Consider the following 18,660-nt stretch of genomic DNA (forward strand, 5'->3'; position numbering starts at 1 on the left):
CAGCGTTACAGGAATGACAAGTAATGTTGTTTACTACCTGCAAAATAATTTCCATTTAATTTGAAGAAAAGTGATATCTCTTGGGAAGCAGGTGCAGTGAAGCCATCTAAGGAGTGAAGAGTTCAGTGCCACAACTCTGGTGGTAACATTTTGAAGTTTTTTGGTAAATGTTTACAATATATATTTTGGCCTGGTGCCTTTTTTTTTTTTAATTTTATTGACTTTATTGTAATCACACAACATTCCATACAAATAGATCAAATTTTACAAAAATAGGATTGAAAACAAATCAACCCCCACCCCTGAGAAAGAGAGCTAGGCTATCCATCCATCCATTTTCCAACCTGCTGAATCCGAGGCTAGCAGAGTAAAAGTTAAAGCTAGTAAAAATAAGTAGATAGATGATTTAATAAGTAAATAAAGATAAATGGAGGAGAGAATTTGCTTCCTCAGTGCTTTAAATGCTTATTCTAAAATGTTATTGATTAGATCCTGTCAGGTTTTTAAAAAGTTCTGCACAGATCCTCTAAGTGCAAATTAGATATTTTTCCAGTTTCAAATAGTATATAACATTAGTTATCCACTGAGCGAGTTAGGATTCTCCCAGTTGAGTAAGACAAGTCTACGTGCCAATTGTGTAGTAAAGGTGATCACAGTTTGTCCTTCTCCACTTGAAGCTCATTTGGGAGTACACCAAACACAGCTGTCAATGGGTTAGGAGGGATTGTGACTCCAAGGCTGTCTGAAAGGCATTTAAAGATTTTGGTCCAGAATGATGTTAATTTGGCACAGGCCAAAAACATGTGGCCCAGTGAGGCTGGAACTTGATTTCAGCGTTTGCAGGTTGGATCTTGCCCTGGAAAGCCTGGTGCCTTTCAAGGTTGGCATTAAATGTTCTGCATGAGTTTGCAAGTATTTTACATAGTGTCTTCAATAGAATGATGAAAATGTAATTTAATAAAACCATTAATATATAGTACAAGTTTAATCTGAAATTGGACTGCATCATGGCATATTGAGAAGTGCTGCTACCTCACAGCTGTAGACATATCTAAATTCCTGGACAGGTTGTGTTCCTTTAGTGTGTTTCCACTGTTTGTATCCTTTAGTCAAATTGCTTCTCAACCTGCTCAGCCCTAGCTTAGTGTTTACTACTACTTGGAGTAAGTCCAGCTTCCAAAAGCCCAGGAAAAAGAAAATGTGTGGTATGTTTAATTTGTATATTAAGATCTTCAATTTTGAGTGTTTGTGAGACTTTTTGGCCAGATGTTTTAATTAAGTAGGCTGTATGTACAATCCTCAGTAAGCAGCGTATGATAGTAAAAAGTTGCTTACGTTTTTTGATTCCAAGTGCAGAATGATTTATGTAGAAAACATTTAAAAATATATTTTTAAAAACCCTACTGTAAAGTGATGTTTATGTCACATTTATAAATGAAACAAGGGGTAATATGGTTACTACAAAAGAATGGTGCTGTAAAAATCAGCATCACAGTAAATGTAAAAATTAGATGTGACATTTAAAACATAATCACATAGTAAAGTGATACTTGCATCGGTTCATTTTTCCTGAAGGTGCAGTTTGCTTGCCACAAATCCATCCATCCATTATCCAACCCACTATATCCTAACTACAGGGTCACGGGGGCCTGCTGAAGCCAATCCCAGCCAGCACATGGCGCAAGGCATGAAACAAACCCTGGGCAGGGTGCCAGTCCACCACTGGGCCTGCACACACACACACACACACACACACACACACTAGGGACAATTTAGAACTGACAATGCACCTAATCTGCATGTCTTTGGACTGTGGGAAGAAACCAGAGCACCCGGAGGAAACCCATGCAGACACGGAGAGAATATGCAAGGTCCACACGAGGCAGCAGCGCTACCCACTGTACCACCATGCTGCCTGCCACAAATCCAGCTTTTCAAAATATGTTTTAATTTCATTCATCTTCATTTTTTTCCGCTAATCATTTCAGTAACTTGTTAATGTTGAATTTGTTGTGGGTTTCAAGTGTTGCTGTCAAAATCATTATACTCGTAAGTAGTTTATAGAATCTTAATTTTACAGTGGTCTGCTGCTGGCAGATTATGAAGAGGGAGAGCGTGCAGAATGTAAGTTTGGTAGCACTGAGTGAGAGGAGTAGGCCTACCATCAGCACCTGACATTCTGGGTATGACCATGCAGACTGTCTCTTGTTAATCTAGAATATTGGATTTTGAATCTTAAAACATTTATCTTTACAAGTTCCTGACCCAAGTCATGTTACTATTTTATTTCACTCTGCTGCCTTACTTTGAACGTATATATTTTTTTAATTATAGTTCGGAAATGGATAAAAAAATGACCTGGGGCCTTATGTATAACGGCGTGCGTAGAACTCATACTATAACATGGCGTAAGCACAAAAGTGGGTATGTGCATATGCACAGAAAAATCCAGATGCAGGTATCTGTGCGTACGCAAACTTCTACGTTCTTCCGCTACATCAATCCCAATCCCCTTGAAAAGCAATGCATGTGCACGCGTCTGCTGTCCCACCCACCTCCTCCCAGAATTACGCCTTTTACTCTTTGAATATGTAAATCAATATTAATAGCTCTTAAGCTCAGTGTTCTGTGAAAAGACAATGGCAAAACCACGAGGAAAAATGGAACAATTTCAGAGAATACCAAGTGGAGGCAAGGAAAAACTATTTGTTGGTTTAAACAAAGTCACAAAGTCGCACAGTGCCCGAAATAAAAAAGAAGTCGCATATCAAAGTCACTGTGAAAAGGCGAGGCGTAGCCCACCGTCCGAGTGTCCTATGAAAGCTTGTGGGGAAAAGCACAAAATGTCAACTTTAATCTTGAAATTTCCACTTTAATCACGTAGTTTATTTTGTCATTAAAGTAGTACATCATAAACGTAATCTTAAAATCGTTTAATTTACTAGTTTCTCAGATCCCATTGTAACTAAAGTAGTACGTTAAATGCTTTGTTTTGTATTTGATCTTCTATGTGCTCTATGTGTGCGTGCTTCTAAAACCGGCTTTCTCTACCTCCAACAGGACACAGAATCCATTACATTCATTATATTACAGCTCTCTGAATAACTAAAATACTGAGATGTATACTTGATATAATTTTCATGATGATAGGAGTTAAAGAATGTTATTAAACATGGGAACACAGTGGCGCAGTGATTGTGTGCGACCTTCGATAAAATAATTTATTGCAGCAGTACTGTCTCTTTCAAACGTACTAACCGCCAATTCCTGTCCTTCCCTTTCTTTCTCCAAATACCCACTCGCTACGCAATTAGCTCTGTAATAGACGTTAAGCCATCTGTAAGCTTATAACGCCGATTCTTCAAAACTTTTAAGGAACATTGAAAAATCTTCGTAGTACATGTTTAATTATTCTATCCTTCACGCCAGTCCCAGTCAAGCATACAGTGCGAGGCAGGAACAATCCGTGAACAGAGCACCAGATCCTTGCTAGTGTAGCGACACAGTGTCCTTTAATTATTAACAATGTAGATTATTTAAATAAAGTTAAAGTTTTATCTGTATAATATAATAAACATTTTGCTGCATTTCATATTAAAAATGATATCGTCATCATATGTAAATACGCGCTGTTGTGCAATATTATAACTGTATCGCAACTTTACAGTGAGGTAATTGTACTTATCAGTACAAACAGTTCTACAAGGAGCAGTTGATGGAGTGATTGGTTGCGTTTAGAGCTCTTGGGATGAAACTGTTTCTGAACCGCGAGGTCCGTACAGTAAAGGTTTTGAAGTGTTTGCTGTGTGAGAAGCAGTTCAAATAGGAAGCATGGCTGAGGCAGCGTGTGCTTGATGCAGTATACCAATAATTCTCTTTCCGATCAGCTGCTCTGAGTGGTGCAGTGAGAGTAATATGGAAAAAGATGAACCTCTGTGGCAACCCCTAATGGGAGCAGAGAAAGAAGAAGAAGACGGTGCAGTGAGAGTAACAATGCTAAAGCAGCTATGGTATTTAGAATATTTTGATCATTCTGTGGACCATTACATTGTTACAGGTTAATTACAATCAGATCCATTAAACTAAAACAATATGCGGTTAATTTCAGTGTATTTATAAAGCCGCGTCTGGGATGTGGATCTGAAAAAGAAAGATAAACCACACAGGAACAGTAGCATTGCTTTGATGCTGGGTGCCACCAGTCTGCAAAACCGAGCAGCGAACTTGCGTACAACAGGGTATGAGATACCATGGAAATGTGCGTGGCTTTATGCCAAGTTTAGGTTTTATACATCGCGATTTGAACGTGGAAACATTCGTACGCAACATTATTGTGCTTACGCACCATTTATACATGAGGCCCCTGATGATTTTAGTATCTGGAGAATAAGCATTTTCTCTCAATTGTTTTTGTTCATTTTAAAGAAGTGTTAATTCTGTGATACTGTCATTCCATGATAATTTTGGTTACCATTATCATAATGCCAGAATCTAATACTGACCTCTGACTACTTAAAAGATAGAGATGCTGCAGGTTATTAGACCACTAATCATCTTATTAAACAGATGCCACAAGTTTGAATGTGATCACTGTTAAACAACTACTATCCTCTCTTTTTAGTACACAGTAGTAATGTGAAATGTGCAATGCCTGTTTTTTTATTTTTCAATCTTTACCGTTTTCTATGCTGTTGTCAAATTAATGCCAATGAATGGCTTGATTTATTTACCTTTCTGCACAGATATCTATAGGAAGTGTGGCTAATAATTAATAGTCATATGTTTTACTTTTCTATTGTTGCCTTTCAAGGTCTTTCAACCTTTTATTTTATTATCTGTCTTTCTCAAATGCTTATATGTAGTTGATAAGAGACTAAGAGATAAAAAGGAGTGTGGGAGTTGACTACTTGTGTGAGTGTGTATATATATATATATATATATCTATATATATCTATATATATATATATATATATATATATATATATATATATCTATATATCTATATATCTATATCTATATATATCTATATATATATATATATATATATATATATATATATATATATATATCTCTATATATATATCTATATATATATATATAGAGAGAGATATAGAGATATATATATATATAGAGATATATATAGAGATATATATAATATATATAGAGATATATATAGAGAGATATATAGAGAGATATATATATATATATATATATATATATATATATATATATATATATATATATATATATATATATATATATATATATATATATATATATATATATATATATATATATATATATATATATATATATATATATATATATATAGAGAGAGAGAGAGATATATATATATATATATCTATATATATATCTAGATACTGTAGATATCTCATTAGGAGTCAATGTGCTATAAAACATTTTATTTATGTATTGCTTAGTTTGATGTTCTTTAATTGCTAGCAGTATTTAAGAATTTAGACCTCAGAGTTCAGACTTGGCAGTGAGAATCTCTTGAAATTCTGGAAGGTATTGCTACCTGACACCTTCTACAGAGTGTGTCCCATATAAAACTATATTCTATTGTGTTGTGAAAAGTACAGATTTAACAGATTTAGCATTTTAGTTTTTTTGCCAAGCAATTTGGCATATTCAGTATCTGTTTGTTTTCATGTTGACCTGTGAGAGTGTATGCACTTAGAGCAGTGAAGCTGCCACACATTTAAAATCTAGCAAATAGATTTTTTTTTTTGTTTGTTTGTTTGTTTTAAAGTTACCTGATATTACGTAGTCATATACTATAAAGACCAATCGGTAATACCTGCCTGGGAGTCATTGCCCAAGTTTCATGTTTTTGACTAAAGATAAATAAAAATAGTTGAAAGTATAAGAACATTTGATCTTCTATATAGATTATTTTGTTATGTCATTCAAAGTTAGCAGATGTATTTTTGGTGTGAGTGTAGCATCATTTCCACAAATCTTATTTTGCAAAGAAAAAGCTATGATGATATCCAGGCTGTCAAAACATCAAATGGTACATACTTACTTTTGCCTTTAACTTTAAGAAATAAGGATGCCAAACAATAACTTTTTAAAATTCAATAAAGCTTAGCGGATGAAGCTACAGTTACTCTTTTTTACTAGCCCACTATGTGACTTGTTTACCCATCCATTTATTCTAATTCAGGGTGGGGTGGCTGGAACCTACACCTAGAGGATCAAGTGCATGACACAAAAACACATTTACACAATGCCACAGTTCACACTCATGAACATTTTCTTTAGCCTGATTATGTTTTGTAATAAGATCAATTTAATTTATGATGTGACATAAACACTAAACAACCTAGAGGAAAATGCAGTAGACAAGGAGAAAACCTGCACACTGAAAAAAAGATAGAAACTGGGCCGGGATTTTAATCAATTTTAACATCTTTTTCTTTTAAAGATATTCTAGTAATGTTGTTAATCAGAAGTTTTGAACAGGTTATTTTTTTAGTCTATACTTAGTTCTTTATATTTTCAACATAATAATGACCCCATCAATCTGAGCAGAGAGTTCTTTTTGATCTAGTGAGTTTTATTGATCTGTACGATTTTCTGCCTGCTCCCTAATTTCTGCCATCAATAGCCATGTCCATACAAGCATTAGACATGATAGTTTATAATGATTTCGAGCAAATGGACAAAAGCAAGAGATGTTTCACAACTCATCTGGAAATGAGAACAGCATAAGAATAAAACAGAAATAATTCTGAAACCAGGTTAAAATGTCCCTTGGGGTTTGCCAGTAAGGTGAAGGGTGCTCTTCAATCTTCACTTCTGTTACAGATTCTGAACCTTTTATTATCTGAAATATGCTACAAGCACTTTTGACCCATGTAGACAGTCTGAAGCAATGGCTGTCTGAGAAAGTCTGCATGACACATTTGAAAAGCTGCCTGTTTACATTCTTTTTTATTATTATTCCTCTTTTTTGTATATATACAGGCTCTTGTCAGATCTCTGCTGAGTATGTACATTTTAACTATTCAGACAAAAGTGTTGTGTGTGTGGTGTTGTTTTTTTTTTTTGTTTTTTTTTAAATATATCCTTCCTCTTTTTAGTCTGCACAACTTTAGAAAGTTGACATTAAATAGAATAACGTTAATACAATTCAGGGTAATAGTTTAGTTTATTTAGTTTAATCTGCAGTCAAACATTATTTCTAATTTTGCAGATATTAGTTTGTAATAGTATGATTGTATATCATGTATTTGTGGCAGAATGTAACAAAGATAATTCAAAGGTTTGCAAGGATTCCACAAGGGTGCAGTAGTTAGCATCACATATGAAGGACTGGATATTGTCTCTGCGAAGTTTGCACATCTTCTCCCAATGCACGTGCTTATGTTTTCCTTACACATTCCAAACTTGTGTAGGTTAGATTAACTGGTATCTCTAAATCGTTCTGTAATGCTTAAGTGGCTATAAGTGTGTATGTTTTAATGAGATAGTGCTGTAACCAGTGTTGACTCTTGCCTGGTGCATCTCATTATGAATATACACGGAATTAAGTGAACTCAATAAGCTAATGGACTGGTAGATTCAATGGTCTGAGTTTAAGAGCACCTTGTCAGTGATTGTATACCCGTTAGGCCGATCCATACTGAAAGGTTTTCTTTAAGCTGGGATGTAAGATGAATTTAGAGTGCCGCCCACAAGACATAAGTGATTGAAAGAAAATGAGACAGCCAAATTAATTACATCATTTTTACAAACTTGTAATTACAGTTCAAAGTGTGCAACGAGAAATTAAACTGTTATGTACAGTACTGTTCAGTGTTAAGTGTCAGAAAAACACTTTCCTAATTGGTTTCCCTTTTTCATTGCCATTAGAAAATATAGTCCATATGTTTTCTGCCTCACTTGCACATTTCAGAGTACCAGGGAACATCTTTAGGCCCTTTTCAACGGAATAGGTCAAAATTAAAGTTGCAAGTTAATTTAACATACACATCTTAAATATAATGGAGGAAAACTAGTGCAGGCAAAGGGAAATGGGAAGTCCATGCAGACAATAGCCAGGCCAGGATAAAGAGCCAGTTCTCTGTAGTTGAGGCAGACTGTTGCTTCACTCTGCTGATTTTAACTAATTATGATGAATAAGTCTCTCATCTGCCCTGTAAATTTTGTTTTAGGCTCATTTTTTAAATTTCTTTATTTAATTTGGTAATCAACACATCATTTCTGAACTTTTTGTTGTTGTCAGCCTGTGAACATAGCTCACAAGCCTTTGTAATCTACTGAACTGTTTTGTATTTTGTTAGTCCTTGTTTGGGCTAACATGCATTTGAAGGAGTTACATTCATAAGTGTTTGTAAATGAAATAATAATTATAATTGCACATCAGCAAAGAACACATCTCTATTTATTTTGAAAATAATTGTTCCCAGTATACTTTCACAGAAAGGCTTTCATTTTTGCATACAGGAATTGAAAAGATCATTGCCTTGTTTTTTTTTTGTTTTTTTACAGGCTAAAGCATGGAGCTGGCCAATCATGGTCTCGTCCTCCTCCAGCAACTGAATGCTCAGAGGGAGTTTGGCTTCCTGTGTGACTGTACTGTAGCAATTGGCGATGTCTTCTTCAAAGCACACAAAGCGGTTCTTGCAGCTTTCTCAAACTACTTCAGAATGCTTTTCATTCATCAAGACAGGTAGTAGTTGCTTTACCCCTTACTACTGCTCCGGGGTGCTGTTTTGTATTTGTTTAGTTATTGAAAAATGTTCTCATATAACCTCATGAAACACTTCAGTGTAACTACTCTATAGTGCCTGCTTAACTGTAACATCTGTCGTGTCTGTGACATTGGACCTTGGGGATTTGGAAATAGCTCACATTCTCTTTAGACTTTGCTGCTATTCTCATTTCAAATTCAGCAGCATGCTTCATGGGCAAGACAGTTTTGTCTCTTTTGTTGTTATTGTTTTACAGCAAATGCTGTTTTTAAGCTTTTATTTAGTACTTTTATTTTTTGTTCAATTATTTTTAATTTGCATTATCCTTTGTTAATTTGGTTTAAAATGTAGTGCTGCAAATGATTTCAGTGGCAATTTGAGCTAGTCATATAACGCAGCCTTAGTTGTATTAAAAAAACAAGTGCTCTGAAGATCTAGATAGCATATTGAGGTTCTGCCTAGTTACCAGGTTAAGTGCACATCAGATTATCTGAGACAAAATGGTGAATCGGCCCTCCTAGTTAGTAAATCAAATAATAGGTAGAACATTGGAATTAAGTGTTATACATGCCTCATCAATGTGTATGCAAACCATGGTGTAATTAATTTGAAAAAAAACTACCATTTTTACAGTCCTAACCCACATTTCATAACTAGGCAGAAAATGAAGTCAAATATTTAATAGATGGAAAGGGCTGGGGTGAAGATTGATATAAAATATAAATGTATGCAGTGTAATATAGATTTTTACTTGATTGACCTGGTTTTCATTTATAATATCAAAAAAATAATAATAATAACTACAAAAGAGGGGAAGAAAGCATTTCAAAGTTCTCAATTGTGGTCTAGTGCATAAGTGTATCCCACTTTTATTCCATACTGAGCTACTTTGGGAACAGGCTATAGCTTCCTTTGACCTTAGACAGGAAAAGTGCAGACTCTTAAAATGAAAAGCATGGGTGATATGGAATACATGTAGTTTCCATATTCATTTAGACCATCAAGCATGAATTTCTGAGATGAGTTTAAGCAGTGTGTTTCGGTGAACAAGTCACTGGGCTTCAAATTCCAAAACTGTCCGTTCATTTCCTCCCACTATGTGTCCTATTGTTGGTTTTATACCCTTTTTCTATCATCATTCTTAGCACAATGTGTAGATTTTCTTTTTCTTTTTTTTTTTTTTGTAAGTTTGTTTTTAATATGTGGTTTCGTTATTGTTGTTTCTCGCATGGGCACAAATCTTTTCTTTGTCGGTTTTAAGTTTATGTTACGTCATCAATGTGAGCCTCTCCCAGTGTTCATTGTGTTAACTGTGGCACTGGTATGTTTTCTGTTTTAACATTTCAACTTGTTAATAATGAACATTAACAGATAAAGGAGTTCAGTATGGTGGCATTACCCTTTTATGGCAGTTTGTACGAAGGAACACATTGTGAGTCACAACACAGAAGCTTCAGAGGTTAATTGAATTCAAAGCCAGAGCACAGCAGTAGCGCATGGGTGAATATTGGTTACAATGGGATAACTTAAAGTCACATGCAACTGCATTTGCTTCATGTCCCCCATCATACTGTTTGATCACCTTCATATTTGTGTCAAAATCAATTGCCTTTCTTCCTGCAGTTTCCAGCATACAGAACTGGCATGGCAAAAGCTGTCATTTGCCCGTGGGTAGCAGTTGTAAGTCAAATGATCGCAAGACACATAGGTTGTAAGTCGGCAATTACCTGTATGTCTGAAAATGTAAAGCACCTCAGAGTGGTATTTGCTATACACAGATACTATATAAAATACAGTTGTTTGTTAAGCATCTTTACACTGGATTTGTCTTAAATAGCCAGTACAGAAGAGTGATGTTAACACCCATCCAAACAAATTGAACAAGTGCTTCATCGATCAGAAAATCTATATGTGCTGTCAAGGTGGAACCTTTACTTAAATATCATTAGAACCTACCCCTGTGACCCTGTAGTTAGGGTATAGTGGGTTGGATAATGGATGGATGGATAGAACCTTTAAAGGCAGTGGGTAGCATAACAGAATATGAACATGTGAGGTTGTTGAAATAACTCTGGCAGGTGTATGTATTGTGGAGTGGGAAACGCTACTTCTCTGTTAAGAATTTCAATGAGCGTTTTTACAAGCCATTTTTTTAACATTATGCGCACTAAGAAGTAATGTTTACTTTATAGTTGTTCTGTTTTAATGTTTAAGTACTATCTTGTCTGCCCTTACTGAGCAATTATTACATTTTACATTTGAATTATAAACCCACATCAGCTGTGTGTCACAAAGGAACTATTATCATTTATCTTTCTATGGAAAACATGCCTTATTAATTTAGTGGAAAAGTTTGCCTTTTTTCACAACTCTGTATAAATTCAATAAGTGTTTAAAAACAATTTAGGATTATTTACTTCAGTGTTGGTAAGGACTGGAGATTATTTACGACACATACTTTGTAATTCATCACTGAAGTACTGAGTTAAAACTTGTCAGGCCAATGCAATTCAGATTTATCAATCTGTGCATTAAGAAATGTATATTTTAAAAAAAGAGCATCTGACGATTGAGATTGCTCTCAGAAAATGTTATGTATAATGTTAACAGAGCCTATTTAAAAAATTAAAAAAAGATTGATTCCTTCCTTTCAACAATTGTTGCTTGGCCAGGCTTTGGCCCATTTCACCCCTGTAGGCTTATTAAGCTGGTTTGAAGATGAATGGGAGGATTTGTGGAAAATTTACATGACTTTAATTATGAAGGCATCAACTAAAAATGTAGGAAAGGTCAGTCATAAGTTTAGGAAGAAGAATATTTCATTATTGCTTACTTTTTTCTTCTCCTTTGATGCTGACATACTGTAAAAGAATTAGCATGCATTTGATCTGTTACTAAAGAAACAACCTATGAACCTAACCTAGTACAGAAAGTTAATCAAAGACTTTGTTAAATGGTGCGACTCAAACCACTTACACCTTAACACCAGCAAGACCAAGGAGCTGGTGGTGGATTTTAGGAGGCCCAGGCCCCTCATGGACCCTGTGATCATCAGAGGTGACTGTGTGCAGAGGGTGCAGACCTTTAAATATCTGGGAGTGCAGCTGGATGACAAATTGGACTGGACTGCCAATACTGATGCTCTATGTAAGAAAGGTCAGAGCAGACTATACTTTCTGAGAAGGTTGGCATCCTTCAACATCTGCAGTGAGATGCTACAGATGTTCTACCAGACAGTTGTGGCGAGTGCCCTCTTCTACGCGGTGATGTGCTGGGGTGGCAGCATAAAGATGAAAGACGCCTTACGCCTGGACAAACTTGTTAAGAAGGCAGGCTCTATTGTAGGAATAAAGTTGGACAGTTTAACATCTGTGGCAGAGCGACGGGCACTAAGCAAACTCCTGTCAATCATGAATAATCCACTGCATCCACTTAACAGTGTCATTTCCAGGCAGAGGAGTAGCTTCAGTGACAGACTTTTGTCACTGTCCTGCTCCACTGACAGACTGAGGAGATCGTTCCTCCCCCACACTATGCGGCTCTTCAATTCCACTCCGGGGAGTAAATGCTAACATTAATTTTATTTTAATTTTTTTCATTTTTATTACTATTTAATTTAATATTGTTTCTTTGTATCAGTATACTGCTGCTGGGTTATGTGAATTTCCCCTTGGGATTAATAAAGTATCTATATCTATCTATCTATCTAGGTACCTCAAGTAGCTTTAATTCTTCATGCAAGTGATCTTTGCTGCTGCACAACAGCATTTATTTGACATCAATTTATAGGTTCGTAGGGTCATAGGGTCCATATTGTTATGTGTGCAGAGTACAGTGAAATTCTTACTTGCATATGCTAATCAACAGGCAACATGTCGCGACTCTTCAGCACTGTGGTTAGTGAGTATAACGACCTCCCTTCAATACTTTTGCCTAAAATGCTAATTGAAAAAAAAACAAGATCATCAGAAGGCATGTTTAATTTTTTTTTTAAATTATCTACAATGCCACTCACTGCCCACACATTAAATATTAAACATTAACACATTTTTTAAAGTATTAAAATGTGTCCACTTTTTGAATACTACTATTAGCAGCATTAAAATAGCCGTAATAGTGATGGAAAAATGTGAGGCTCATGTCTGTCTTTTCCCATGGGTATCCAGGTTTAAAATAGAATAGGCAGTGTGCCTGTGAAAGGTCTGTTAAATAAAGTCTAGTTGTATATCACAATGAGATCTGCGTTAAGGAGAATATGCTTTGGTGCATGCTTTATGTGTATGTGAGAGAGATACTTGAAACAGTGTGCCAATTCCCAAGGTTTACTTACAGTAGTAGTATAATCTCTTAACCTTTGGGATTTCTTTTGTTTCTCATTCTCTTCATTGTCTGTCTTCAGTTACCCAACACCAAAGTGATGATCTTGGTTTTGTTCATTATGCAGTAGTAATGTCACATTTTTTGGTAAATTGTCTTGGTAAATTATTGAGTTTAGTCATTTTGTTTTGCTCCTACTTTTAATTCTGTTTTTTTTTTCATTTCTGTATCACAGACATACTCATAGGAGTAGACATACCATTTTTATAGACAAATTTCAACTGTTGAGATCCTGAATTCTGAATTTTTTAGCATCTGTCTTTGAGGGGCTTCTGTTGGCAATTAGTTTAACAGCTGGGAGCTCACTTCTAGTTTCACTAATCCATATTGACCCCCGAATGCCAGATCTGAAATATGAAATATGTGCAGAGTTAAGAGCTCCATTTTTAAATACAGTGTGCATTCTGTGAATACAAATTCTGTGCATATTGTATGTAGAGTAATTCTGTAATCAACTCTGACTTGTTAAATATAAATAACCTTTACGATAAGTGGTGCACCTATACCATATTTTAAGTCTAAAGCAAGTTATTGTCTTACATTTTCATTTCTTAAGTGCTAACTTGTTCTACATATAATAGTACACAGGTGTCACTGCAAGGCAGAGTAAAAAATACTTAAAAATACATTAATAAATGAGAAGTTGAAATATGAACATGTCAAGAACCCTGCATTTAGTAACCAAAGATTGTGTAGCATCAGTGAAGTACAGCAAGTAACAGGTTGGCGTCAATGTGTACTGACATTCTGTGCATTAACCAAAATGCCTGCCTTGGTTTTACATCTCCTGAGAAATGAACAAAGTGCTGCTTCCTTCATCTGGTAGTTCATAAGAGGGAAAGCAAGGACACTAAAGTTTTAAAATTAAGCTCATCTTTTATGAAATGGACATTTTTATAGTTCTAAGAAGGCTTAGCGCCTTTTGAAAGGAAATGTGTACCTCCTCAAACATCACTAAGAGTTTAGTTGTAAAATGTAAGCAGGCAGTTGGCAAAGCAAATAATTTCTCTTCCTCTTTACCCAACTTTTCAATTCAAAGACAGCTGCCTTCTTATTACTTTCTTTCTTCTAAGTGTGTCTTCCCAAAACATTGGTGTGATCATCTGATGGCTAGTTGTTCATCCACTTTACTGAACCAGCTTAACCCATCTTAGAGTTGCATGGCAACACTGGGTGCAAGGCACAAAACAGTCCTGAATGGTATGTCCACTCATAATCGAGCCACATTTTATAACCCAACATCGCTCTTTCATCCCAACATGTACGTTTTGAAGTTTGGAAGAAAAATGCATGTTATCTGGAGAAAGCCCATACAAACTGTGAAAGGGTGTGCAAATAAATGTTTTGAAATTTAGAAAACTTGTTTCATGATGTACTCTCAAATTAACAAAATTTACTGTTTATCTTATCTTCAAATCTACAACTATTTTAAGAACTTTGAGCATTTCTTTGTAAATATAATTGTAATCATACTGGCACTGTGGGATTGCACTTCTCCCCCATGTCAGTGTGGGTTTACTCCAGATTGTGTTTGAGTTAGGCCAATTCACAGTGGTGTGCATTGGATGACATGGTAGTCTGATTATTAGCACTGCTGCTTCAGAAGTCCAGGAGACAGGGTTTAAATCTGAATCTTTTCATGTTCTTTCTGGGGTTAGTATGTGTTCCCTGTCTTCATGAGTCATCCGCTATGCATTTCAGTATTTCTCCTACAACTTGATGTACATGTTAGGTTAATTATTAAAACATTCTGAAGATTGTTTAAACTGGCTTGGTTTTAGTGTTTGCAGGTCTGGATTGGTCCCTGCTCTCTCTCTCTCCCCAGGATGACTGGGATTGGCCCTTACAATGTGCTCCTCTGAACTGTATTGAAGAAATTCACAATAGTTGGTTGGATCACTAAAAAATGGTCTGGATAAATTATAGGTGCATAACAGAAAAGGTGGAAATACTTTGGTAAATGAATAATAAAAAGTGCCATGACAACAGGTGTACACCACAAGAGGCATGCAGCCTAGAGAACTTGGGTGCAGAGTTTTGGGTGCGTTTGTCTTACACAATATTGGTAATGTCTTCAAGAGTGATGTTAATTCCTGCTTAATAATTTCATCCTGCTCTTTCTCTGAGTACTACTTTCCTGTGCGGAGGCCTGTCTTCCATGTCTCTAATTGTTCTGCATAGCGCAGTTTTCTTCTCATGTCATGGCCTTATCATTCACAGCATTTGAGTACTCTGGGAAGATGTGAGACAGTGGCTGGTGTAGGAAAATGTGTTGCAGTTCTAGAGGATGGGAGGCTTTCAATCTTGTTGCACTTCACTGCGCATTTTTGTCTTTTTTGTCTACTGTCTAGACTTTACCATATTATAAGAAAGTGAAAACTCGGTCAGAACATTATTACACAGTATACCTATATGATGTCTTCAAAATTAAACTTTTTACTGCAGAAATCATGAAGGCTGTTTAAAGTTGAGGTTATCTACCGCAAACTTTTTAATATTTTATCATGTGCAACACATTGTAAGGAATTATGGTTGTGTGTTTTGTATAATTGCTAAGAAGGCATCACAATAAGTTAAGACTAGTATGCTAGGAGTGAAAGTTGCACTTGTCTGGCAGTTTAAGTGAGCCGATTGCCTGCATTTTGACTCTGTTGCTTTCTTTTTTGATCTGGGAAGTATGCAGCACTAATGAAACAAACCCCTGTTCAGGCCTAGCCGACCCTCCATTCTACTTCACTTCATGCTGTGTCTGGCACCAAGGCCTTGCTCTTTTCCATTCAGCTTTTCTCCTGTACAAAAGCCACTTGTGCTGTGCCTGCTACTGATGAAGCCAATCTTAGAATTGTACAGATTTGCAGCTTGAAAAAAGAGAAGAAAAGAAAAACAAAATCACCAAATATGTATAAGGAAAAAAGTATTTAGAATTTCACATGCACTGTGTGTTTCATGGTTTATGAACCCCATTACAAATTGTTTTATATAAATATGAATCTTTTATAATTCAATGCCAATTAAAATAATGTCATGTGTTTCTCTCATCCTGTCTTGTAATATGTTTTCCAGTGGGAGGAATTCATTTTTTGCCTGATATTCCCTATTTTTAAGAAATTTGCTTTTGCCAAGTTCAGTGTCAATTATTTGCTTTGACTGTTTAACGATGATAAAAAAAGAATTGACCAGCTATTTAATTAATCTGGGTGTTTGCAGATGATGTCATTTGATCACACTTGTAAGTAACACAGACTCTTGTCTCTTTCTCTAGTGACTGCGTCCGTCTAAAGCCTGCAGACATTCAGCCGGACATCTTCAGCTATCTCCTGAACCTGATGTACACTGGCAAACTGGCACCACAGCTTATTGATCCTGTCCGTCTGGAGCAAGGAGTCAAGTTTTTGCATGCCTATCCCCTGCTACAGGAGGCTGGCCATGGCACATTTCCCCAGCCTGATCAAATTTTCCCACTGGCAACCTCCTTGTATGGCATTCAGATTTCAGACCAACAGGCATCCCTTGCCAGCAGAGCAGGTGCACCTCGCAGTCTGTCTTCTCCCTTTGAAACAGAACAACTTTCAATAAACAACCAGTTGTCCAGTTTGTCTGCTAGTAATGTTTCAGAATCCAAGCAGACACAGTCCCTCTCAGAGCCTGAGACTTCCAGTGCCAAAGTCCCTTCTGCAGATGAGCAGAACTTGGAGGCTCCATCCGCTACAGAAGACCATCCATCGGCAAACACCATTCTCCATGTGAAGCCCAGTATCATGAAAAGGAACTCTTCCTTTCGCAAGCATTACTCTTGCCATCTGTGTGGCAGCCGTTTTAACCAGCGGAGTGTTTTGAGGGAGCACCTTCTGCTCCACACCCAGCTCCTTCTACCAGCTGCTACTGGGTTAGTGGAGACTAGCATGTCTCCAATGCTGAGCAGCAGTGTTACAGAGCCGACTCGGGAGGCTGAGGACCCACCCAGGGGAGCTGGGGAAATAATCAGTGAAGAGGAAGCACAGCCAGCAACAGATTCTCCAAGAATGGAACGGCTACAGTCTCAAGCAGAAACCCCCCCTCCGTCTGATATTGCAGATATCGACAACCTGGAGAGCATGGACTTGGAAAGGGAGGTCAAGAGACGCAAGTACGAGTGTTCCACTTGTGGGCGCAAGTTCATTCAAAAGAGTCACTGGCGAGAGCACATGTACATCCACACTGGCAAGCCTTACAAGTGCAGTGCATGTGGGAAAAGCTTCTGCCGTGCAAATCAAGCAGCTAGACATGTGTGCCTTAACCAAAGCTCTGACACCTACACGGTTGTGGACAAGCAGAGTATTGAGCTCTGTTCAAATGAAGAGAGCAGCCAATTGGATGGAATGTTCTTGTCATCGGGTAGACCTTACAAGTGTAATGTGTGTGAAATGACCTTTTCCAGCCCTAATGAGGTCATCAAGCATTTGTGCTTTGCCCAAAACAGTCAGGTTTTCCCTGGACTGGAGGGTCAAGCAGCAACACCGAGTGATGAAGCTCCAAAAGAAGAAGGATCAGAGCCCACAAGCACTGGACATTTAGTTCCCACAATCAAAACTGAGGAGATTTTAGTAGAGTAATTTTTACTAGAGTAATCGTAGGGTTTATTTTTTAAATATCTATGTGATATATTTTAACATGGTGTTTTTTTTTTTCCTTTAATAAGTTGAGTACTGTACATAGCAACACATCATGAGATGCATTAGGAGGGCATCCCAGTGTTCTTGTCAAAAAAAAAAAACAAAAAAGACAAAAGCAAAACCAGGTTGCATTAACAAGGCTCATGTTTTTGCTGAATGGTAAATAAAATCGTAATCGTAGGCAAAAAAGAGCAGTTAAACCTTTGGTGAGCCATTTTTATATAATGCTGCCCAGACTTTCACTTTGGCAGTTCTGCCAAGCAGGTATTTTAAAGATCTGAGAAAATTCACTGAAATGGACAGCAGAAACGTGCGTGAGCTGCTTGGGGCCCCAGAGATTGCTGGAACAACAGCTGCATCCCTTAAGGAAATACAAATTTGAAAATGAAAAGCCGTCTGCTGCTGCTTTTTTTTTTTTTTAAACCCTCATTTAAAGTCCAATAACTGATTTCTTTGTTTTGCTGTTTTAACTTCTTCTCCACGCACTAACGTTGACCATATTTGCCATGTACTCCTTGACCAGAAATGACATACGTGCCATGTCATCGACAAGCTAATTATGTCAGTAGCTGCGCCCAACTAGCAAAAATCTCTTGCCAAGTGGCAAGCCCACCATCTTAGAGGCTATTAATGGCACTGATTTGATGAATGGCAAGATACGTGTCCTAAATATTGTGAGAAAGTACATCAAAAGACATAGTGAGGTTTACAAAGTGGTTCACGCTGGTTGAAAGGGTAGATTGGAGACTTAGTAATTCTTCCAAATCAGTTCTAAATTTATTAGGTATCCTAACTGTTCGACATGGGGCCTGCTGAGGTTAAACTCTCATCATCTGTTGCTTCCTAATATAGTCTCAGTGTGGAGCTGAGCCAGAACTACATCGTAGTGGGGAAATAAGTGTCCCCAC

General features: G+C 36.7%; 1 protein-coding gene across 4 annotated transcripts in view; it reads left to right on the top strand.

The window, feature by feature from the left end:
* The window catches only part of LOC120525474 (zinc finger and BTB domain-containing protein 2-like), a 31,480-nt gene extending 13,314 nt beyond the window's left edge, over positions 1-18,166 (top strand). For 3 of the 4 annotated variants that reach the window (XM_039747807.1, XM_039747808.1, XM_039747805.1), the window contains exons 2-3: positions 8,521-8,704; positions 16,363-18,166. In XM_039747807.1, the coding sequence (XP_039603741.1) occupies positions 8,529-8,704; positions 16,363-17,692 (1,506 nt within the window). In that variant the 5' untranslated portion in view covers positions 8,521-8,528 and the 3' untranslated portion in view covers positions 17,693-18,166. The remainder of the gene's footprint in view (positions 1-8,520; positions 8,705-16,362) is intronic. The other variant, XM_039747809.1, reaches the window with a different exon arrangement.
* Positions 18,167-18,660: the final 494 nt, after the last annotated feature.

This window comes from Polypterus senegalus, chromosome 3, assembly GCF_016835505.1.
Source record: "Polypterus senegalus isolate Bchr_013 chromosome 3, ASM1683550v1, whole genome shotgun sequence".
Lineage (NCBI taxonomy): Eukaryota > Metazoa > Chordata > Cladistia > Polypteriformes > Polypteridae > Polypterus > Polypterus senegalus.